Raw genomic sequence first — 24,395 nt, forward strand, 5'->3', positions numbered from 1 at the left:
TTTGATCTAACATAAGTCACCAACTTGGAAATAGCTGAATGCAAAAATGTATGCACTCAATTAGCCAAAAAGTAACTTAGGGTGCAATCCTATTCATTGCGCCCTCGATGATCAGAAGCGCCTGAACTCAGGGAGAGAATGAGGCTAGAAAGGCCTCAAGGCAGTTTATATCCTGGCCTCTCCAGTCTCCTCTCCTCTTCACCCACCAAGACATCTCCTTTTCCCCCTCTGCAATGTTGCTTTTCTGACCTTAGAGGCCAGCCAACGCAGTTCTTTCCGCACTGGCTGCGAGGGGCTGGATCTCGGTCTCCCCCTTCCAAGGTAGGGTGTATCTCCGAGTCCCCCTTCTGAGGTTGGATCGCTGTCTCTGACCTCAGAGGGGGGAATCTCCATTATCCTATGGCCCCTCAGACAATATCTAGGGGCCAAGGATTGCTCCCTTATATGAAGAATTAGCAACATGCAAATTTAATTTAACCAACCAATAACCAGATTATAACATAAATGTTTAATTAATGTAAGCAGCAAACATCTATAATAGAATAATCTGAATACTTGTTAAATATAAACAATTATTTTTTATAACCCATCATCTATATTGCAATACACTAAGGCAGGAGTGGGCAGATGGTAGATTTGGATCTACCGTTAGATCTCTGAGTGATTTGCAGTACTATCATCAAGGATTTCTCACTCGCATTTGTTTAACAATAACAACAAATGACTATTCCCACCCTAAATTATATTGCTGAAATGAAGAAAGATTGGAGTAACAAGGAGTGGAAAGACTGTGAGCCCTGTTCAATTCTGGTATTTGAAACAAGTTCCTTGACTTAGAATTTTTAAATTCAAAGTCTAAGTCTTTTGTACCATGCTTGCTGGTGTATCTCAGGGTTCTAATAACTAAGTAGATCCTGCCCAGCCCAGCACTTAGGAATTTGGTAGTGGTAAAGCCTCCAGTAGTGATTGACTAAGCAGCCCTAATGTCACAATGCAATAGGTCAGGCAGAGTGTCTTTTGCTGTCACTGGCAGAATTGCTCTGGTCCTTAAAAGGGGCAGGGCAGGCACTGGAGAAAGGACTAAAGAAGCAGAGGCCCAGAAATGACAGATAAGGGCCTAAAAAGACTAACAGAAGACATAATCCGGAATGGTAAGTGGAAAGGCTAAACAAAGGGAGGAAAACCGAGAATCATTAGAGAGGACAGTGTCCATGGCCAGGAACTGTGAAGGTGAAGAAACATGAAGTTTACATAATGATTTGAAGTAACTATCCATATCTTTGGTTTCAAGCCTCCAGTTTTGATAGCACTAGCAGATTTCACCTTCTTGCTTTATGAAAGGATATACAAACAGGGTTCTATTCCACTCACATGGCATGCTTGCTTGCTTGCTTGCTTGCTTTTTTTCTTTCCTTTTTAATAAAAGGCTATTCTGGATTTTATGCATGTCAGATGACAGGAGTTGCTGTAGTTAATGGTATGGTTTAAGGTCTCAAAGAATGATTCTCTGTCTTCTCCAATAAAACTGATGGTTACCATCAAGAACTACAGACATCAAATTCTAGTCATATTGGTCCTAATGGGGACATATACTTAAAATACTGTTTTAGCAGTAGGGAAATTTTGCTCTCTACCAAAGGTACTTTTCCTGCCATGTTTTTAGTCCATTTAACTTTTACATAATAAATTATACAACACTTACACATCTGGAGCATTTTGGTTATTTTGTTAAATTAAATTATACAACCTGAATATTTATTGAATGTTTTATAAAAGGTTTAAAACTATAAAATTAGTAGCCAGGCAATGCAATGTTGCCCCATGACTAAAGCCATTCTTCCTGTGCCTTAATATGTCATATCTTGGTATAGCTTTAGATAAGAGGCAATAACATACTAATTTGAGTCTCTTAGCTAAATCCCATAACCCGTTCAGAGATACGTTCAATGCTACCCACTGAACTCCTGCCCACTACACAGTGCCCCAGTACTGACTGCCCACCACCACCACCACAATTTCAACACTGTCATGCTCCAACTGCTGTAAATCAATATGCATCTGTATTTAGTTAAAAATGGTGACAGGAGGAAGATAACAGTGATGTGACAAATCCCAGCAGTACCACAGAAAGCACAGGGGCACTGGGATGAAGAAGCCAAGGACACCAGTCAGAAGCAGTACATCCAAAAACCTAAATCAGGGGTAGGCAACCTAGTGCCTTCCAGATGTTTTACGAAAACAACTCCCTGACAATTGGGATGGATTTCTAAATTCTAGAAATTCAAGAACCAAATCTGTACTTCAAAGTACAACCCTAATCCTTTTATTCTATTTATTTCATAATAAATTAAAACTGCTTGCTATCAAATATCCCCCTCCCCCTCCATATGTGGCACCAGTTCATAAAATGCAGTCAACTGTAACATTCCATACTTCCAAAGGAAGAACCCTTGAGGTGAGGTAGTACAGGTACAGATCAATCACACTAGGCTTCCAGTTTAACCTGATTTGATTGGTGGGGCAAAAGCTACAAAAGAACTCTGTCTAAAGAGAGAGGAGTATTCCTATAAAGAATAGATAAGACAACTTTCCTGACAATTCTAGTACTGTTGCCACAGGGCTTAGTTTTTAATATGGTGGAAACCCCATCTTTAAATTCCTGCAAAGTACACAATTCATTGTGTGGCTTGGGCAGATCACCATCTCTCAATCAATTTATCTTTCATCAATGTCAGGCTAAAATGCCATCCTGAACTCCGTGAAGGAAGAGGCAGGATACAAATGTACCAAATTAATAAATAAGTGCTCCTGGGTAATTCCTCTAGGATTGGGTGTAAACCAGATACTAAGACACTAAGTGGAATCACAGATTTGGTTCAGAGCTAAAATTAATCTGTATGTGGAAAAAAATTAAGTATGGATCAAACACTGTCCTCATATTTCTAAAAAAACACAAGTTTCACCTCCTGAGAAAATAACTGACATACATGTGAATTGTGATCAAACCCAGTTGAAACAAACCCATGAATCCCATGCTGTCTGAATGAGGAAATGAAGTTAATAATAGGGGAGAGGGCATAGCTCAACAACAAAGCACACAATTTGTTTGCAGATGATCCCAGGTTTGTTTATTTAGTTACAATATTCATATGCCACTCCACATCCAAAGACCTCGGAGTGGTGAACAGCAGACAGTGTAAAGAATAAAAACACCATGTTAAAAAATTTATTTATTTTTTCAAAAAAGGAAACAGAGTTTTGATAAAACCAGATTTAATAAACTGTGGCCGGTCGAGGAAGGCTTCCTGAAATAACAGTGTTTTCAGCAGGTGCCGAAAGCAACACAATGTTGGCGCTTGCCTGACCTCGAAAGGCAGGGAATTCCATAGGAAGGGACACCACACTGAAGGCTGTTTCCCCATCTAGAACAGGTAATGAGCCTATCTCCTGGACTCAGAAACCATTCAACCACAGGGCTTCCATCTTGCCAGGATTCACCGTCAGTTTATTGGCCCTCATCCAGCCCATTACTAAGTCTAGGCACTGATCCAGGACTTGCGCTGCCTCTCCTGATTCAGATGTCACAGGAAGCTGTGTGTCATCAGCATAGTGACTGCATTTGGTTCCAAATCCCCTAATGACCGCTCCCAGAAGCTTCATATAAGATGTTAAACAACATTAGGGACAGGGTGGTACCCTGCGGCACCCTGTAGCTCAACTGCCAAGGGGCCAAGGAATAGTCACCCAGTGTGACTCTCTGAAATCGGCCCCGTAAATAAGACCAGAACTACTGTAACACAGTACTTCCGATACCCATCCCACGGAGTCGATCCAGCAGGATCCAATGGTCGATGGTATCAAAAGCTGATGAGAGGTCGAGCAGAATTAACAGGGTTGCATTCCCCCGTCCCTCTCTCGATAAAGGTCATCCATCAGGGCGACCAAGGCTGATTCAGTCCTGTAACCAGATCAAAACCCTGACTAGAATCAGTATCCTCCAAGAGGTTAAATTTCTAACTTCTCTAGTTAAAGAATCTTACGTAGTGGGCCTGGGGAAAACACCTACACAAGATCTGATAGAGCTACTGCCAATCACAGCAGACAATTCTGGGCCAGATAGACCAATTATCTGTCCTCAGTATAAGGTGACATCATATGTAGAATATTGAGAGTTAATAGTTCCAGTGGCTCTGAGCTCTGATGAAGAGAAAAGTCTGAGGGAAATATTCCATGGCTAAGATGATCCTTAAACAATGGCCAGGACTGTGTCTCCACAACAACGGAAGGAGAAGGAAGGAGTTACTTACCCTCATTTTTCAAGGAGCTAGTTTTGGTCTGGTCAGGGCTCCATGAGCGGGTGCATCACTCCATTCTAAGCCACTTCACATAACATATATCAGGGGCGGGGGGTTGAAGTAAATGTCATCTGACTGGCAGGGGCTGCTCAACTAATAAGAGAGGCTTCCCCCCATCCAGGCTCTACCCCCCATCCAGGCTCTCACCCCACTTTCTCCTTTGATAAAATCTTCCTCCTGTGTCAAAAATCACTCTTCTCCTCCCCCCCCCCGCAGTACTTACTTTCTTAAAACAACAATCAGTGCAGGAAATCAGCGTTCCCTCTGCTTTGAAGCTGCCGAAGCTAGGAACAATGTGTCTTTCTCTCCCCCGGCATTAGTTACTCTCTTAAAACAGCAATCATAAGGACACAGTGTGCTCCCTGCTCTGCTGCGATCAATCGAAGCTTTGTAGCTTCATAGCTTTGACATTAAGACTTCTAAATGTGTTATTTCGATTCATGGGAATCTCAGTAACTCTGGGAGTGCATTTCAGGAACAAGCCTCCCTGAGCACAATGGGAGTTACTTCTGAGTAGACACAGTAATTGGTTTACACTTGGAAGGGACAGGAAACATAGGGGGACGGGGAAACCAGCTCCCATTTTAACTCGATGGTGTGCAGGATTGCTGCAATGAAGGTGTGAATTAGTTACTTCCAAAGGCAATAAACCAAACACTGGAGAATCGCAGCTTCGGTGAAGCCCTTTACAGCCTTTAGGGAATCAGTGCTTTAAAATCTCCTATTTCCATCGAGGGGGATCTCTGTAAATTCTGATGTGTGCATTCAGGAACAAGCCTCATTGAGCAAGATGGGAGTTACTTCTGCGCAGACATGAACTGGTTTGATCTGAGGTCATGGTGAAGGGCACAACCCTGGGCAGGGCTAGCATACCTGAGGTAAATGCGGGGGTTGGAGCACACAAGAACTACACCATGGAGAACCCGACTTAAGGAAAAGAATCAGACTTTAAGCAGTCTCTGGAAATTCGGTTTTTCCCTAATAAACTCTGGGGTGGCTGCTGGATGACCAGGATGTCATGTATCCCTAGCGACCTCAACACGCAGCCAGCTCGGAGTAAATAGCTGGTGAAGACACCCCCCAGGACAAAAGAACTCTACAGAGTCCATTACCAAACACTCACCTCTATAATACAGATAACTGAAAATGACAAGATATTGGGATGAGATTGTGTTCAAACCCTACTAATAAGTATTGGTAAAATTAACAAAGATTTTCTCCATTTCTGCAAGGTCTGGAGAAGCTTACCAAGTAGGTCAGGCATTTTCAGATCAGTGCCTCACTTTCTAAGCACCATCCTTGTATGCTCTTTGCTTTCTTTTTCTCCAGTTAAGGAACTACAACTAGAGACTTGGTAGGCAAGACCACCATAGGGACAGAGCAACAGAGATACTTGATCTCCACAAGGGTGCTGCTTGTAGAGGGCAGCAAGAGGGGGCAACTGGAAAGGAGAGAGGGCTACTCTGAGTGTGGTTCCCTTGGCCTGCCCTTCCTGACAGTATCTGTCTAGCTGTGAAGACTAGAGATGTAATTAGTGCTGAGCACTAGGGCTACTATAACATTTGCAATACAAAATAAAATTGCTGAAATAGTTCTTCCCAATGAGCTAGTGCTCCAAAACTTGAGTGATTCACATAATGTTGACACCCCATTTACTAGAAAAATATGAAAATAGGGCATTTGTACACCTCTCTCAAAATGGAAGATTGAAAGTGTATTACCAAATGGTTAAGATACTTCCAGGCCACCCAGAAGGCTGAAATCTTTCTACCTATAGCATCAAAACCCTGGTTGCCAGGAAAATATGAAATGAGAAATTTTTTTGTACACCAATAAAAACCCGAGACAGTTGAACTCATAGCAAGAGTCAGCATTCTACCATAAAGCAAGCCACGCTGAGACAGAATGTTGGGCTGCAGAGGTTACATTGCTTTTTCATACTTGGACTAGGGGACAAAGAACTTTCAGTTGTAGTAAGGAACATATATTTGAGTGTAAGCAGAATACAAGCTTCATTTACTAGTGTTTCGTAAGAGAAAGAAATGTATATCTAACTTAAAATGCATCTCAGAACTTATTGCCTCATTGCAGGTAAATGCCTCTTATCATTCCACTTCTTGGCATCTTTACTGAAAATATATAGTTTGTCTAGGATGCTATCTTGCTCCTACAGAAAACAATTAGGCAGCTAATAAGTGGGGCAGTGTGTCAAAACAAAACCTGACAGAAGCTATTCTATTATTATCCCCCACTGGCAGGGTGGGCAACTCTAGCTATTTTGGCCTACAGCTCCCATCAGCCCTAGCTAGCACAGCCGATGGTGAGGTATGATGGGAGTTGTGGCCCTCCAGATATTTTGGCCTACAACTCTCATCATACCTCACCACTTGCACAGAGCTACCAATAGTGTTTCAGTTCAGCTTTGTCCCCTATAGAACTACATTGCATTTGGATACCTAACAGAAGGCAGAAAGGAGGAAGAAACCCCTTAACTACCTCAGCCTAAACTCTAAACAGCGAGAAGTCCTAACGAGGCAACTTTGAACAAGGTGGTCGACAGACAACTGAGGGAACGGGTGGTAACACACTGGGACGTGCGCAGTGGAGGATTCCCACCAAAAAATGATTTCCTCAGGTATAAAATGTTCCTGAATGAGGCTCCGCACAGGAGCAGAGCCCATATGTGTGATGCACAGAGACTACGAAGAAGAATGCTATAGGTATTATTTATTTAGTATAAATTAAAATAATTAGTAAATAAGTATTTGGAGTCTACAAAATGAGGATACCTTTTTGGGACAGAGCTACCAATAGGGTTTCAGTTCAGCCTTGTCCCCTATGGAACTACGCTGCATTTGGATACCGAACGTTGCAAAGACAGAAGAATTTTTGGGTTACCAAAGAGAAAAGTAATAAATACATTGGACTCTGTATTAAAAATGTGTGTGCCTGTGTGTATATTACAGTTTATTTCCCCAAATATAACCAATATCAGAATACTGCAAAGTCAAAACACTGCTATTGCTTGAACTAAGCTAAATGAAAAGAACAACTTTTAAAAGTCTAACTAGGATGGCTGAGCTTACTATATAACATACATAACATTCTTGACAATATTCTTGCAATATTTTTAAAAGAAAACAAATGTTAATACTTGCTTTAAAAACAAAATTGTCTCTTTTTTAAAACTCCAGATCATATCAAAGCCTCCTGACCATTCACTTCCCCCACCCCCAGACACTGGGGTATATGTGGGAGGACTACATGGCTGCGACAAGTAGCCAAACAATATTGCTAGAAAATACTGATTCTTCCTGATATGGAAGAATCAAATATCTAAACAAAGTTGTTGGTAAATAACTATTCCTCTGCACCCTACCCAAAATGCAACAAGACCAACTGGGGCATATTGTTTGAAGGTAAGTAAGTGGCTGTGATATGTCATGGGAGCAAACTGTATGGTTCTTGTGCCATCGGCCAAAAACATCTTAGAAGTCCTTTCCTTGCTTACCCATGGCATTTTGAAAGCCCTTTAGTCTGATCCAGCAGGGCTCTTCTTATGTTCTTCAAGCGTTTTTCCTTTTGTATTCAGAGGCTGTATGCGGACAGACAGCACACCTCTCTTTAAAAATATCTCTCTCCTCTGTGGCAATGCTATCATTGCAGATAGCTAGCACTTAACAGAAGCTTCTGGAAAAGCCATGGAAAAGTTCCCTAAGTGTCATTTGAGTGTAAAACACAAAAAGTAACACTCCATTAATAAAATAAATAAAATAAAAACACTTGTAAGTTCTTCTTACAACACCCCATTAATAAAATAAGTAAAATAAAAACATGTGTAAGTTCTTCTTACCTCTGTTTCTGGACAGCATGAATGTTCTGATTTACCTGAAATTAAATATATATATATACATGTTATTTTCACATTTAAAAAACAAAGATCAACTCAAAAACAAAATTAGACAATCTCACTTGCATCCTCCACAGACACTCACTGTGACAATCTCACTCACAATAGTATGTTAAAAGGAGTCACCTAATTATCAAGTTTGAATGCATCCTGCAGTAACTACTCTAATGTGTGTGTATGTGTATACAAAGATGTGGCTTGTAAGTAATAATTGGTATGTGAAACAACCTACTCCAGCTGCATCCACCTCTTTGAACTTTTTGGTTCCTAAGGCTACAACCTGAGCACACTTCCTTAGGAGTAAGTCCCATTAAATTCAGCAGCACTTGCATCCTAGGAAAAATGCAAATGATTGGGCTGCAAGTAATTGTGCAGAGGGAGGACCATACAGCTATTCTGGGCAGAGAATGGGAAGGTTAGAGGTACTGCTTCCAAGACACACACTCAAGGCTGACACTGTACTCCTCCATGACTACAGCTGTCAGCAACTCCTGTGAAACTAAAACGAGAACAGAAAAGACTGAAGGAACTTTGTAGGGAGTTGCACTGCAGGTCAGAAATATCATGACTTGCAGCCAAAATTCCTCCAGTTCAATTTACTTCTCTAAGTTGAGTTCTTCTCTAAGTTGAGTCAAGGTGGAGCAAGTGCTCTGGATTGCTGCCTTTTTCTTATCCTTGCATGTTGCAAAGAGGCAGAGAGGAAGATGATCCTTTCAGTTTCTACAAGTATCTAAGGAGAGAAGAACCTGTGCTGCTTCTCACTTCCCAAGAGCCTGGTACAATGCATGATCTTTCTACTACTCTGTGATGCAGAGGGGAGCGATACTAAACCATTCACTTCACACAGGTAGTACCTGGAAGAAGACAAAGCCTCTTCCCTTCTAGGTTGCCTGCTCAAAGTGATAATTTTATATTTCTGCTGCAGGGCACTTCCTCCAGCTGTGGATTGGAAGAACAGGGAGCAATGATCATGGCCCTGGTTGTGTATGTGCTGTTCATGATGAGGCTTCATAGCAATAAGTACATTACTGTATGCATTAATTTTAAAAAATCTTATATGGTATCTGTCCTCCATCTTCCCACTGAGCCACCTCCCCCCTAAGTTCCTCTCCCACTCCCACAAGGACTAATAAAAAGGAAAAAAAAACCCATTGGCACCAATAGATCTTATTTTTTTAGCCCATGCGGGGGGGGGGGGAATTGAGGGGAGGAAGTGGCTGGGTGGGGAAGGTTTAGACCTCCCCTACCCATATGAGATGGTCCAGATCTGGATCAGAGCTCCACATGCTTAATTTGAAGTTTTAAAATGCTGGGAATCAGCTTCACACTATATATTTGATATAGCTTGAAGTTTAGCCCCAAGTTTCTTGAGATCAGGGAATGAGCTTATGCTCTCTTCCAGACTCACTGAGAGGGGAAAGAAAATTATGAAAGTGCCTTATACCAAGTCAGACAATGAGACATAAGCAGGATTATACCTCCTCCTTTCTCCACACACACTGTGAAATAAACGGGAAACCCTGGGTGTCAGTGAGAAGATGCAATTAATGTGATTGTGAAATACGGACTAAAGTAACTTGTCAATCTCCACTCTATTTTGCTTTTGAAGAAATAGATACCAGCAGAAGCATTACAAAAAAGTGAACTTTAAAAAAGGTATCCACAAATTTTGGTTGGCCTTGGTAACCAGCCAAAATTTGTGCTGGGCCTTTGCTTCAGAGGGGTAAAGTGCTGGTATGATGAGTATCTGAGGCATTTCCCCCAATGCCCTTCCCAGCTCTATGCTCAGAAAACATGTGAGAAATTGTTCATGTCACACTGTGAAGTAGTCTCTGAAGTTTGGCACCCTATGTAAGTTCAGCACCCAAATACTGCCCTCCTCCTAAGCTTGGAGCTGGGGAAGAGGTCATCACTGCTTCATCCTCTTCCCATGCTACATCCACTTGCCTCCGCAGCTGCCATAATTCCTCCCTTTTATTTCCCTTTTTTACATTTTATATTATTACATTTTTGTTCAGAACAAGAAGTTCAGGGTGGAATACATGATTGATCCCCCCTTATCTTCAAAATAACCTTTTTTTTCTTTCCCTCCCACCGCAGAATATCAAAAAATTAGTCAAACATTCATAAGTGTTCCTCTTCAGGAAAATTATTTAGAAAAGGACCAAAGATTTATACAATTCAAAGAGAAATCAAGCTATTTTCTTCACAATAACCTTTTGAGGTGTGATAGGCTAAGAATTGATTGGCCTGAAGTCAGCCAATGAGTTTGTAATGGTCCAAAATTCTGCTGGGATTGTAAAGCCAGCCTTTACAATTGCAGCAGCAATCAGCATTCAAACCACCTCTGCCTCCTTTCTTAACACATTCCAGCACTACCCAATTCTCAGTGCATAAGCCACTTCTGTTGCCCAATGCATTGCACCCCCTGCCTCACTCAAAGCAACTTGGACTCGAAAGGGGTGGGGATACACTGATGGTTGGCAACAACACTTCATGCACTAAGCAATCTGTAGTGCTAAAAGGGAATGAAAAGGAAAAGGCTCATATGCTCATCACTAGCTGCTGGACAGAAGGTAGAAGAAAATAAGAGCCAGGTAGTCAGTACACGTAGGTGGATGGAAAGGGGTCGTTCTTTATGTCAAAAGGGACCATCTTCACGATGAGCAGGTTTGTAGACACTTGCCGTTAAATTCAGAAGTACAAAATGTTTTAATGTGGCAACATTGCAAGTATTGCTTGTCAAGGTTTTCAATCTACAATTCTAGCCCAACTTTTATTTTTCCCACTCTTCAGGAAGTTATGACAATATACATCTGACATTCTGCTCCACAGACACGGAAGACTTGACACTAAAGTGAGTCATACAAATTTATGACTCAGTTTCAATAGAAGCACTTATAAAGAATGCAAACATGGGCCTCTCCCACTCTCTTTCCTCATTCATATTCCTTTCCATGGTTTCTCCCCAAATTGAAAACATGAATTAACTGGAAACATACTAATTGATTTCCAATTTCTTTTAGATGCAAAGTAAAAAATGATACCCACTGAAATCATATTTACATCTATTAGATAATGGCATCCTTAGATAACTAATGGATCTGAATAAAAATATTAGGTATAGATCTAGAAAGTGTGCTTAGGACAGGTGCTCTTTCAGCTGCAGCACTCCAACTGGAAAATATGAACAGAAATAATTGTTTTTTACTCAAACTAATGCAACAATGTGTACAATATTCTGCACTATATAAATAGTGATTAAAACATCTGACACTCTTACATAGCCCCATAAGGTGTATGTAAAATATAATGTCAGCAATAATTCAGCTTATTATTTTTCGTTAAATAAACCCTCTGATTAATGGTGCATTCTCTAACATTGATGAGAATAATTTCTTAATTCCTTTTGCTATGTTGGGGTTATCAGTGTTACCCACTGAAAATGCAAACAACACATGTTTCAGGATTTAATGCAAGAGCAAGAACAGCAACCTGTCGTATTTTCAAACAGTGAAGAAATAACTGAACTAAATCAATTATAAGCCACTTTTAGAAACTTTTTCGATTGAACAGTGGGGTAAAATTCTTTCAAATACATATATAATCTAAGAAATGTGAAGTGATTGGTGGGCCTTAGGCACGGTGGCAAACAGGCACCACAATTTTTTCCAGCTCTGTATGTTCTCACTAGTATACAGAGAAGCTGTACTTGCATATAAAATATTTCTGCGGGTACATAGCAGTGTGTAAGAGTGCCTACTGTTTCCTTTTGGCAGCTGCCTCTCATACCTCATGGGGTGTTGCGCCAGATAGGTGATTTTTGATGGGAAATGGTGCAGGAAGGAAAGGGTTAAGCCCCAACCCTGTGTACCATGGTCATGATCTGGATTGGGGTCCCACATTACTGGGCGGGGGGGGGGGGGTTCCTAAAAAATAAATGAAGTGGCCAGTGCTAAGCATGCTTTTAAAAAATGCAGGATTAACATAGTATGCATATACAGAATATGTTAACTAGAAGCCCCCACCAAGCATAGCTTTTTGAATTCTGCCATCAGAATCTGAACTTTGTCATATTTGTTGGCTGAGGATGACAAGCATTTCTTAACAGTCCTTTAATATTTCACAAATCTAAATATAATCCAGTCTATTAGATGTACAATTCCATATAGTTCCTATCCAATTGATTTGGGAGGTCCAGGGGCCTTTTTCAACTCTCAGTTCCCCACTGTGGGCCACACCCACCCACCACCATTTTTTAAAAATAGTGTCTGTAGTGGCTACAGTGTGCCAAAAGGGTCAACATTTGCTAGAACACAAGCTAATTTTGATCTTTTTGGCACTCTGTAGCCACTGTAGATGCCTTTAAAAAATTAAAATGAACTTGGGGGACAACAGGGGTTGTATGTTGCCCACCCCTGCAATATATGAAAGATCTAATGGCATGAAGGGGGGGGGGGTAAAATGAGTGTGTTTATTACAATTTGGCCTCTGAAAAAACTGTCTTCAATAAGAAAAGCCATGTAGTATGTGTTTTCCATTAACTATTTCTGATATTCAGACCTGCCAACTCTTCTACTTTAATTAGCTACCAATTATCTGAGCTATGTTGCAAAGTGAGTTGTGAAGAGCACTTTGCAGTTCCCCTAATATTTGGTGTGATCTAACAAGGTCCATTACATTCTTGAGCCATAATAAGCCCTGCAGACAGTGAGCCACTGAATCAAGCAGATTATGTGAGCTCAGGTACTTTGCAAACCAGTTCTGTTAGACCAGAGCTTTCCAAACTGTGTGTCGCCGGCAGTGTGTAGGTGTGTCGCGCGAAAATTGTGCGGAAGGGCACCGCGGAGTTCCCTTATTCACGTTTGCTTCGCTTGGTCCCTCCCCCGGAACTTCCTAAAGCAGCTAACGTTAAAGCAGCTTAGCTGCTAAGGCTTAGGTCAGCGGTTCTCAACCTGTGGGTCGCGACCCCTTTGGGGGTCAAACGACCCTTTCACAGGGGTCACCTAAGACCATCGGAAAACACGTATTTCCGATGGTCTTAGGAACTGAGACACCGCTCCTCTATCTGTCTCCAGGCGGGTCCGCCCACATGGAGATTCACTGCCTTACACCCTTCCGTTCATGTTCTCGCCCGCCGCTGCTACTGCGGTCTTAATTCGCAGGGAAGACCCAGTGTGCGGAGAAACACACAACACGGCTCTGTTTCCAAGGGCTGCCTCGCAACACTGTGTGTGTGTGTGTCTGTGCTTTGTCTCCCCCCGCAGCTTTCTCATCGCGTCTGCTCGCTCTCTCGCTCTCTTTCCCCCTCCTATACTCTTTCAGCCATCCTGTCTCTCGCCGGTGTCTTCCATGCCTGTTTCCCGCACACTCGCTCTCTGCACCCTGTTCTCGCTTCTCGCTTGCAACCTCTTCTCACGCGTTCTTTCTCAGTGTGCACCCTCCCCAGCCTCCCCCCCCACGAAATTCCAGGAAATCTCTCCACTTCCCCACCCGCCTCTCGACTACCCAAGAGTGCTTCCCACAACTTATTAACAGCGATGCATGCTTCAAGACAAAATTTCATTTATTTGTAATTAGAAATAAATATTTCACAATATATAATTACATATTGTTTTTGTGATTAATCACTATGCTTTAATTATGTTCAATTTGTAACAATGAAAATACATCCTGCATATCAGATATTTACATTACGATTCATAACAGTAGCAAAGTTACAGTTATGAAGTAGCAACGAAAATAATTTTATGGTTGGGGGTTACCACAACATGAGGAACTGTATTAAAGGGTAGCAGCATTAGGAAGGTTGAGAACCACTGGCTTAGGTGCTTTAACATTAGCTGCTTTAGGATCACGTGGCGTCTTGATGCAGGACGCACGTGATTGGCGGTGTTGGAGCGGTTCGGCAAGGAGTGTGGTAACGCTGGCTGCACGAGGAGTGTGGAAACGTTGGCTGCACAAGGAGTGTGGAGAATTCCAAGTTAGCAGAGCAATTAGCCGAGCAATTTGCAATCAGCTCGGGCGAGAGGCTTCCCCACGTCCTCCGTGCGGCTGCAGGGCAGCGGGGGAGAACAATGGCCCGCTGGATGCCCCCAGAGCAGGGAGGGCTGCGCCGTGCAGGCGAGGAGCTTCGAGCCTGCGCTCCCCAGAAAGGTAGAGGTGCGGGGTGAAGAGAGGGGAAGGGAGGCACTGCCCTGGGAGCAGAGCTCGGCCGACACCGGCGCGGAGAATTGGCAGCGGCCACCAGCCCTGCGTAGTTTCGGGCGTGCCCTTCGTGGACTTCTGGCCAAAGTACCACACAGGTGGAAACACCACCTGGGACTGCACCGAGCGGGCCATCCGCCATCTTGGCCAGTTGGAACGGAGCTCAGTTGATTTTTGCCATTTATTTTTATTTTTACTCTGCTGTAATTGTGGATTAACCACCCACTGGCAGTGTACCACCAGAGAGTGCTGGAACTGGACTCTGGACATAGGCATTGCAAATATTTAGAGCAGTATAGCCTTGTAGTGAGACATATATATTTACACCATTTTTGTTGGACTTTTGCTTCTCTACTTCATGTGTTTTTGCAGCTGAGCTCCTACTTGGACCTATGTGTCCTAATATGTATTGTAAATACTTTAGTTAATTTTGTTTATTTTTCACATTTTCTCCTGGTCCTGATTCCTATCTTTATCTCACTTTATCGCTGTGGGAGTAGAGCGCAGGTGCTGTTATTTTCATAAGAAAAAACAGAGAAAGATAAGCACTAAAAACATGAAAGTATGGTACCAAATAAATTGAAGTGTCATTTTACCTCAAAACACTGTCATTTGTCAGAAAAACCAGTAGGATACTTTACTGAGCTTTCAAAATCTATAAAGAAGCAGTCTGCATCATTCACAAAGAGAATGAAGACATCAGAGAAAGCTCAAAAGGCAAGTTACTTGGTTGCTCAAATAATTGCCAAAAACAAGGACCCACACGCTATTGCCGACACCACATCAAATGCTTGATGATGAAATGCGAGTGTCTTTATCTAATATTCCACCAAATATTGAAAAGCTGTGTTCATCCCATCAACCTCATACATCCCATTAAAATGGTAAGTAGTTACTGGTGTTATTCAACTTTTTTAAATTCTTGCACATATTTACATACTGTTACTCATAAATGACAACAATTATGTTATCTTACAAATCATATATTTTTAAAAATATAAATGAAAGGTTTTCATGAGATATGTTGTATCCCCATACATTTCGTTATTACAATTTATGTATGTGTCCGTATCTCTTATAACGGGTTAGTTTAACCTCCGGTTTGCTAGTAAAACTGAGTTACCGTGTCACGAAATGACGCATGTCTAAAAAGTGTGTCACCAACACAAAAAGTGTGGAAAGCTCTGTATTAGACCTTACTACATCTGAACACTAGGTAGCTCAATGTAATGTCTTGCTAGCAGACTTTGCAGCAGAAGCATATTTTGGGATATACAAACAGAACTGAATACTTTGAAAGATATACTAACTGTTCTTAAAGCACAGAAATATCAAGTTAGGAATATTTTCCGAATGAATGTATGTGAAGCCTAATATTGGCAGTCTGGTTTTCTTGCTTTAATTTCATAACGGAGCAAGAATTAAAGATATAGAACAAGTACCTCTAATTTTTGGGTATTTCAAAAGTTGGCAGATAGGGATTGTCAAGGTTCCCGTTATGACCTTGCAACTTTTTTCTATCAGCCTGCAGACACCAACATTTCTAACTAATCGCATTACCCTTTTAACAGAACAAGTTTTATCTCTTTTCATAATACATCCATTTTCCATTGCACTGTGAATCCACCTTTACTGTACAAACAACTTGGAAAATAAAGAAGCAATCAGCTATACATATTAGAAACACAGCCAGTCCAATCACTGGAGGGTTTGCACTAAATACTCAATGATGGGTTAGAACTGTGTGCACAAGCAGAATGGAGCCCAAGCAAAGCTTCAAACTTGCACGCTCCCGCCCCCTCCTTCTTCTGTGCTGCTGGAAGGTGGAATAAACCAGGGTTCAAATTCACTTTGCATGATTCCTGGCTTGTTATATGTGAACCAGGAATCATGGTTTAAAATAAACTCTAGTCAATTACTAAAACAAGCCAACTACAAATCTTGGATTGTTTAGCTGGCTGGGTCAACATACTTGAGTTTATCTTAAACCACAATTCCTGGTTCACATGTAACACTAAGCTAGGAATCAAGCTAAAGTGGAATAGAACACTGACTTACTCCTCTTTCTGGCCCATGCAGGAGGAGGACGAGGAGGAGGGTGGGGGGAGTTTTTGAGAACAGTGTTTCACACAGCCTCCTTTCTGCTCATACACATAACACTAAACAGCCTTTCCCAACCTTGGGTCCCGAGATATTACTGGACTCGAATATTGGACCCATCACCCCAGCCAGCATGGCCAATAGTCAGGAATTATGTGAGTTGCCATCCAAAAAGCACCTAAGGACCAAAGGTTGGGAAAGACTGGTTTAGACTTTCATGTGAACATAGTCACTTTTTTAGACTGGAAATTAAATTTTATTACATCAGGACAAATACCAAGCTGAGACATTTTTAGAAGAGAAGCAGTGGTAGCTGATGTCCACTAGGACTGGTGGGGTGGAGACATGGGGTCCCCAAAGGCAGAGAAGTCTTTTGAATCCCAGCAGCCCAACTACAGAAAGATGGAACTAAAGCACATGAACTCTAAGATCATGTGTGCAAAGTGGAGAGGGGGGAAATTTACACAGCTACACAAAAGCACTCCTCTGAGCCATAAGAAGAGCCATGCTGGATCAGACCAAGGGTCCATCCATCTAGTTCAGGATTCTGTTCACACAATGGCCAACCAGCTGCCTGCAGGAAACCCACAAGTAGGATATGGGTACAATCCCCAGCAACTGGTGAATACAGACACACTGTCTCTAACACTGGAGGTATCATATAGCCATCAGGACTAGTAGCCACTGATAGCATTATCCTCCATGAATTTGACCAATACCCTTTTAAAGCCATTCAAATTGATAGGCATCACTACATCCTGTGGTTGAGAATTCCATACTTTAATTATATACTGTATGAAGAAGTATTTCTTTTTATCTGTCCTAAATCTCCCACCAATCAGCTTCATGGGATGACGTCAGGTTCTAGTATTATGAGAGAGGGAGAAAAATGTGTCTCTGTCCACCTTCTCCACATCATGCATAATTTTATACACCTCTATCATGTCTCCCTTCACTCACCTTTTCTCGAAACTAAACAGTCCCAGATATAACCTTTTCTCATAGGGGAGTTGCTCCAGTCACTTGATCATTTTAGTTTCTGCACTTTTTCAACTCTACAATATCCTTTTTAGGTACAGTGACCAGAACTGTGCACAATATTGCAAGTGTGGTTGCGCCATAAATTTGTATAAGCTCAGTATATTGGAACCTTTATTTTCAATTCCTTCCCTAATTATGCTTAACAATAATTTTTTTTCATAGCAGCCACACAATGGGTCAACATTTTCATTTAGCTGTCCACCACAACCCCAAGATCTCTTGGTCAGTCACCGCTAGCTCAGATCCCACCAGCTTATATGTGAAGTTGGGATTTTTTGCTGCAACATGCATCAGTTTAAACTTGCTTACATTTAACAGCATTTGCAATTCTGATATCTATTCTCCCAGTTTGCAGGGATCCTTCTGGAGCTCTTTGCATTACCTTTTTATTTCAACCACCATAAAAAATTTGATGTCCTCAGCCAACTTGCCCACCTCACTGCTCAGTCCTAATTCCAGATCATTTATGAACAAGTTGAAAAACCATGGTCCCTATACAGATTCCTGTGGGACCCCACTGTTTACATTTCTGCACTGGGAGAATTTACCATCTCTTCCTTCTCTTTGCTTTCCGTTCTTTAACCCGTTATTGATCCATAAGAGCACCTGTCCTCAAATTCCATGACCGCTAAGTTTGCTCACGAGTCTTTGGTGAGCAACTTTCTCAAAAGCCTTTTGGAAGTCCAAGTAAACAATGTCTCCTGGATCACCCCATCCACATGTTTATTGACACTCTCAAAGAATTCTAAAAGGTTAGTAAGACATGACTTATAATTGTGGGAGCCATTTATTTACTTAATTTCTTAATTGCCCATCTGGCTGGTCACCCGGCCACTCTGGGCGATGTACAACAGTACAATTTAAAACAGTAAAATTACACATTAAAACACTGTCTAAAAATACCCTGACCCACCGCAAATGCCTGCCTGAACAACCATGTTTTCAATGTGTGGTGGAAGCTCATTAAAGAGGCGGCATGGTGGAGTTCCCTAGGGAGGGAGTTCCACAGAGTGGAAATTCAACACCTTGAATTTGGCCCGGAAAACAACTGGTAGCCAGTGCAACTCCTTCAGGACCGGAGTGATGTGATCACACCAGCGGCTGCTTTTAATCAGGTGAGCCGCCGCTTCCTGCACCAGCTGCAGCTTCTGAACCGACTTCAAGGGTAACCCCATGTAGAGCTCATTACAGTAGTCTAGACGAGAGGAGACCAGGACATGTACTACTGATGGGACCACATGGTGGGGAAGGTAGGGGAGCAGCCGCCATATCAGATGGAGTTGGTACAGCGCTATCCAGCTCAGAGCTGACACCTGACAGCTGGGAGTCTAAAATGACCCCCAGGCTGCGAACCTGGTCTTTCAAGGGTAGCCATACCCCATTCAACACCAGGTCAACACCTCCAACCTCCTCTTGTCTCCCACCAAAAGTACCTCAGTCTTGTCAGGGTTCAGCTTCAGCTTATTTCTCCAGCCACTCACCATCTCCAGACTTTTGGACAGGTGAAGATTTGAACAAGAGGTAGAGCTGCATGTCATCTGCATATTGATGACCCCACACCCCAAACCTCCTGATGATAGCCCCCAGCGGCTTCACATAGATGTTAAATAGCATCGGGGAGAGGATGGAACCCCGTGGCACCCCCAAGTGAGTGGCCATGGATCCGAAACCTCCTCTCCCAGTGCTCTGGGAGAGGAGGTACCTGCCGGAGAGGAAGGACCAGAACCACTGTTAATACAATGTCTCCAGTGCCCAACCTCTCCAGGCGGTCCAGAAGGATACCATGGTCAACAGTATCGAAAGCCGCTGAGAGGTCGAGGAGAACAAGGAAGGAGCATTCACCCCTATCCAAAGCCCTCCTCATATCATCCACCAAGGCAACCAAGGCCGTTTCTGTCCCATGTCCAGGCCTGAAGCCCGATTGAAATGGATCTAGATAATCGGCTTCTTCCAAGTGTGCCTTCAACTGCATCGCTACCACCCGCTCAATTATCTTGCCCCAAAATGGCAGATTCAAGACTGGGTGAAAGTTGTTCAAAACTTGGGGATCCAAGGAGGGCTTCTTTAAGAGTGGTCTTATCACGGCCTCCTTGAGGGCTGATGGCATCACTCCCTCCTCAAGGGAGGCGTTCACCACTGCCCTGATCCCCTCACCCAATCTCTCTCTGCAGCTCATAAAGAGCCAAGATGGGCAAGGTTCAAGTAAACAGGTGGCTGGCTTTTCAGATGAAAGCACCTTGTCCACTTCATTAGAAGGAAGAATCCATGTTGATTCTTTTTCAGCTGGGCTGAAGGGCTTGCCCTTCTATATGCTTACTCATTTTATATTTAATAACATTTTCAACTAATTTACTAGGAACAGTTGTTAAGCTAAATGGCTTGTAATTTCCCAGATTGCCCCTGGATCTGTTTTTAAACATTGGCATTACATTGACCATTCTCCAGTCCTCTGGTTCAAGGCTGATCTTAGGGACACGTTACATATTTTTGCTAGAAGATCAGTAATTTCACATTTGAGTTCTTTAAGAACTCTAAGATGGCCATCATCTGGGCCTGGTGATTTATTAGTTTTCAATTTATCAATAAGGCCAAAAACTTCATTTTTTATCACCACTATTTGCCTCACTTCCTCAGACTCCCTTCCTGAAAACATCAGTTCAAGCAGTTATCTACTGCACATCTTCTGTAGTGAAGACAGATGAAAATAATTCATTCAGCTTCTCTAGAATCTCCTTATCCTCCTTTAGTATTCCTTTAACTCTGCTGTCATCCACTGGTCCAACCGTCTCACTAGCTCGTTTCCTACTTCTGATATATTTAAATAATTATTTATTGTTGTCCTTAATGTTGTTAGTAATATGTTCCTCTGCGAAGAGAAAACTCCCTGGAAAAGACCCTGATGCTGGGAAAGATTGAAGGCAAAAGGAGAAGGGGACGGCAGAGGATGAGATGGCTAGATAGCATCACGGATGCAATGAATATGAACTTGAGCACGCTCCGGGAGAGAGCGCAGGACAGGAAGGCCTGGCGTGCTATGGTCCATGGGGTCACGAAGAGTCGGACACGACTGAACGACTGAACAACAACAACAATATGTTCCTCAAAATGCTTTTTTGCATGCCTGATTCTCTGATTCTATTTCTTTTGTACAACTTTGTGCTCCCTTTTGTTTTTGTTATATGGATAGGATTTCCATTTTCTGAAAGACGCCTTCTTTTCTCTAATAGCTTCCTTGACACTACTGGTTAACCATGCTGGTGATCCCTTAGACTTGGTGCTACCATGCCTAACCTGTGGTATACATTCTAGCTGAGCTTCTATTGTGGTTCTGAGTAACCTCCAAGCATTCTGAAGAGATTTAATCCTCTTGACTCCCCCTTTCAATTTTCTTTTTATCACTTCCCTCATTCCCCCATTCCAGCAAGAACGTCTATTGCACAAAGAATCAAGTGACTGTAAGTTCATGAGTGCAAAACAGTGGGGGAATCCACCCAACCACACAAAATAGCAACAACAGCAACAATCCATAGCCTCTCCTCTGCCTCTCTCCCTTTTGCCATCAAGCCACCCCCTTTTTGCTCTCCATAAGCTCCTCCAAAGTTGCTGCTCTGGCTATGCTTTCTGTGCAGACTGCAAGGGCAGCCATGGTGGGGGAGGGGGAGCCACAGTAGCTTGCTTGATCATGCAAACTGGCATTGTGGATGTGAGAGAGGAAGAAGAAGCAAACATGCTCCAGTTAAACTATCCTTTTTGTTTGAGGTATGGGGAGATCTGGGGAAGGCAGGGGGTCGTTGCCTCCTTCACCCATAGTATCAGGCTAATGCTGAAGAGAAGTAATTGTCCCCAAATGTACTGTAATATCCTTGATTTAAAAAAATAAAGATAAATGTAATATCAGGTAAAAATTGAAAACATTAAAACACAGCTATCATTTTCACAGAAAGCTGAAGCTATAAAAACCATTCAGGCTGTAGCTTCGGACACTCTGTCTAACCTTCATGCAATTATAATTGCTGTCTTAAGATTCAGCTCTGTAACATTGTCCAAGAGTGCTGCAGTCTGCCCTTTCATACTCCTTGAGCTTTTCTACATGAGGCTGTCAATCAACTGTTAATCCGCTGTATCTACTTTTGGTTTCCTTTCCTAATTTTCCTCTAAGCGGCACTGTGGTATAGCGTAATAGCACAAACACACAAGGGAAATGGTGTTTTCTTTTGCTTTGACAATTAAATGCTGCATTTTCCATGCTCTAAAAAACTTGCAGAAAGTGTTGGTTAGACACAGATGTGAAACTGGAGAGTCACCACGTTGTCGAAAGAACCTGTAAACAACTGTGAGTAGGGAATGAGAAGCTCACGATAAATGCGTCGTGTAGAAAGGCCCCTTGACTGAAAAAGGCCTCAACAACTAAAGCCTAGTTCTCATAGAGTTTGCATTTTGAGTGGTGCCATTTCAGATTATGGGTGGGAACTCGCATGATTGAATGCACTTCCGTACAAAAACATTCTTCTACATATAGGGTTGGATCCAGATTTAGTCATAGTTAGAAATCAATAGGACTTTCTAGTCAGGACTATCTTAAATGCCATTGATTTAAATGAGTCTGTTCTAAATATGACTAAATCTGAATCCAACCCATAGAAGACTAGATTTCTGGGGGAAAGGGATGTAGCCTGACATACTATTTGTCTCTGTAGATTTGCGTGGGTGGGTATCGAGGAACAATCAATCACTTGAGCCTCACAATGTAATGTGAAGAGGTGCAACCCAGACACAGGTTTACCACTTCAATTAGAAACTAAGCCTAATATTCAATATGTCAATCTCAAACTCACTTTGCATCACAGGGCATGATCAACTGTGTGTGTTCTTGATAGGGAAACTAAATCATATTTAATTACAAATATATAACTCCATAATGCAAGCTTTTTTGTTTATATGTTATTTGCCTAATCAACACACAACTAGACTAGAAGAAAGAAAATTTGGAAAATAGAAGTCCATAGGTACATATATGAAGTTTTCACTCATTTCATTTATTCTTGTTGAGCAATTGCCAAGATAACAAGCAGTATCACAGTTATTCTTCTACTTCTATAACGACCGAACACTAAGTATTAAAGTAAAACCTCCAGGCTACATCCAACATTACAACCGACTTCTGGGCTGCATCCAACGCTTGTGCAACAAGCATTTCCCTCCCTTCTTTCCCTCTACAGCCCCCAAACCCTTTGGAGCAGATTTGGGGGCATGGAGGGATGGGGAAAGGCTTAAGACAAAGGGGAGAAGGACACCATGGGATACAACCACTCTGTCTTTATAAAACCCAAAGGTTATGGAGGTTGGAAGTTCCAAGATAGTTAAAACTGGAGATAGGCTCTTAAGTAGAGTGGACATAAAGGTAACTTAATAGGCTACATATTACTTCATGCTCAACGTCAAATTCATTACCATATTTGCATACATATATTGTCCCAGGTCATATCTGCTAACAATTTTAAGGTTTATTCACTTTCTCTTGTAGCTTGCTTGTTTGAACTATCTGCATTTGTTTTACTTAGCAGTGTTTGCCTTCATCCACCCAGTTTGAGGAAGATTATATGACATGACTGATAGGTGTAATCTTCTTCAGGGACAGAGTTGGGCTATCAGATCTTAAATTTCTTCCAGCAATATAAATGTACACAAATATTTACATATTGGCCCTTTTTCATTTTTAAGCAAAATGGAAGAGTTGGGCATCATTAACAGAACAATGTTATGTGTACCTACTCAGAAGTAAGTCAGTTTGTGTTCAATAGGGCTGCAACCTAATCAAGGTCTGCTGCATTTTCTATTCATTATCTGATGACATCATGACTGATCACATTTTCTTTCACAATTGTAAACGAAGTTTGAATGTTCACTATCGGAAGATAAAAACTGTATGAGAATAACTTGAATATACTCAAGAGCTAGTATTTTAATCCTTTCTTATTAACAATGACACTGATGCAGCTGTAATTGAAGGCATCTACTGGCTTTGGTTGGGGATAAACATCACCACAGGAGACAAAAGACACAACCAACCTCCTCAATCGGAACTGGATGAACATCATGGTGCAAATAATGCACCTGTATCCACGTTGTTGCTTCTACACATGGATCTCTCTTGCTAGATCAGAGCAAATGTTTAATACTTTCTTGTAATGAAACAAATATTAAATTGAATAACGGAGGAAGCAATCCTATGGCTGTTAGTCAGTGGCTAGACGGCCACAGGATATGTGGTTTTCTGGGAACTGACCTCGGAGCCTGCACTCCGAGGTTGGTTCCCGGAGAAACGACCTTTCCCCCCCTCCGCGCTGTGTTGCAGGGCGTGTGGAACAGCCCCGCACTCCGCGCTCAGAAGAGGAGTGCAGAGCAGCCAAAACGGGGCATTCCGGGGTGGGGCGGAGGCAGAAATGCCGGTACGACTCATCCAATGTGTTGTCCAGCAGCCTTCTCCCCCCTTCCGCTTCCCATGGATAGACAGCTGATTTTGGTTGTCTAGCCACAAATGCAGGGCAGGAGAAGCACAGAGAGAACGATCCCCTCTGTGCTTCTCTTGCCCTGCATTGGACAGGCTGTCGCCTCTGAGTTCAGCGGCGGCAGCCTATCCCCATATGACTGAGCCCTAAAATACTTATTGTATATATCTATGTCCAATATTTATTTTAATGGTTATATGCAACATGTATAGGTTTACAGGATCTCACTGCCAATTTCAAACTTTATTGTTGCACTTAAAAAACATGTCATAG

At 42.1% G+C, this 24,395-nt stretch overlaps 1 protein-coding gene across 5 annotated transcripts in view; it reads right to left on the reverse strand.

The window, feature by feature from the left end:
• SPIRE1 (spire type actin nucleation factor 1) overlaps window positions 1–24,395 on the reverse strand; it is a 120,276-nt gene that overhangs the window by 91,847 nt on the left and 4,034 nt on the right. For all 5 annotated transcript variants that reach the window (XM_084849881.1, XM_084849877.1, XM_084849879.1 and 2 more), the window contains exon 2: window positions 8,209–8,243. In XM_084849881.1, coding sequence (XP_084706007.1) covers window positions 8,209–8,243 — 35 coding nt within the window. The remainder of the gene's footprint in view (window positions 1–8,208; window positions 8,244–24,395) is intronic.

The sequence above is a fragment of the Heloderma suspectum genome, chromosome 4 (genome assembly GCF_057233095.1).
Source record: "Heloderma suspectum isolate Gila_16-S chromosome 4, 16-S_ref, whole genome shotgun sequence".
Classification (NCBI taxonomy): domain Eukaryota; kingdom Metazoa; phylum Chordata; class Lepidosauria; order Squamata; family Helodermatidae; genus Heloderma; species Heloderma suspectum.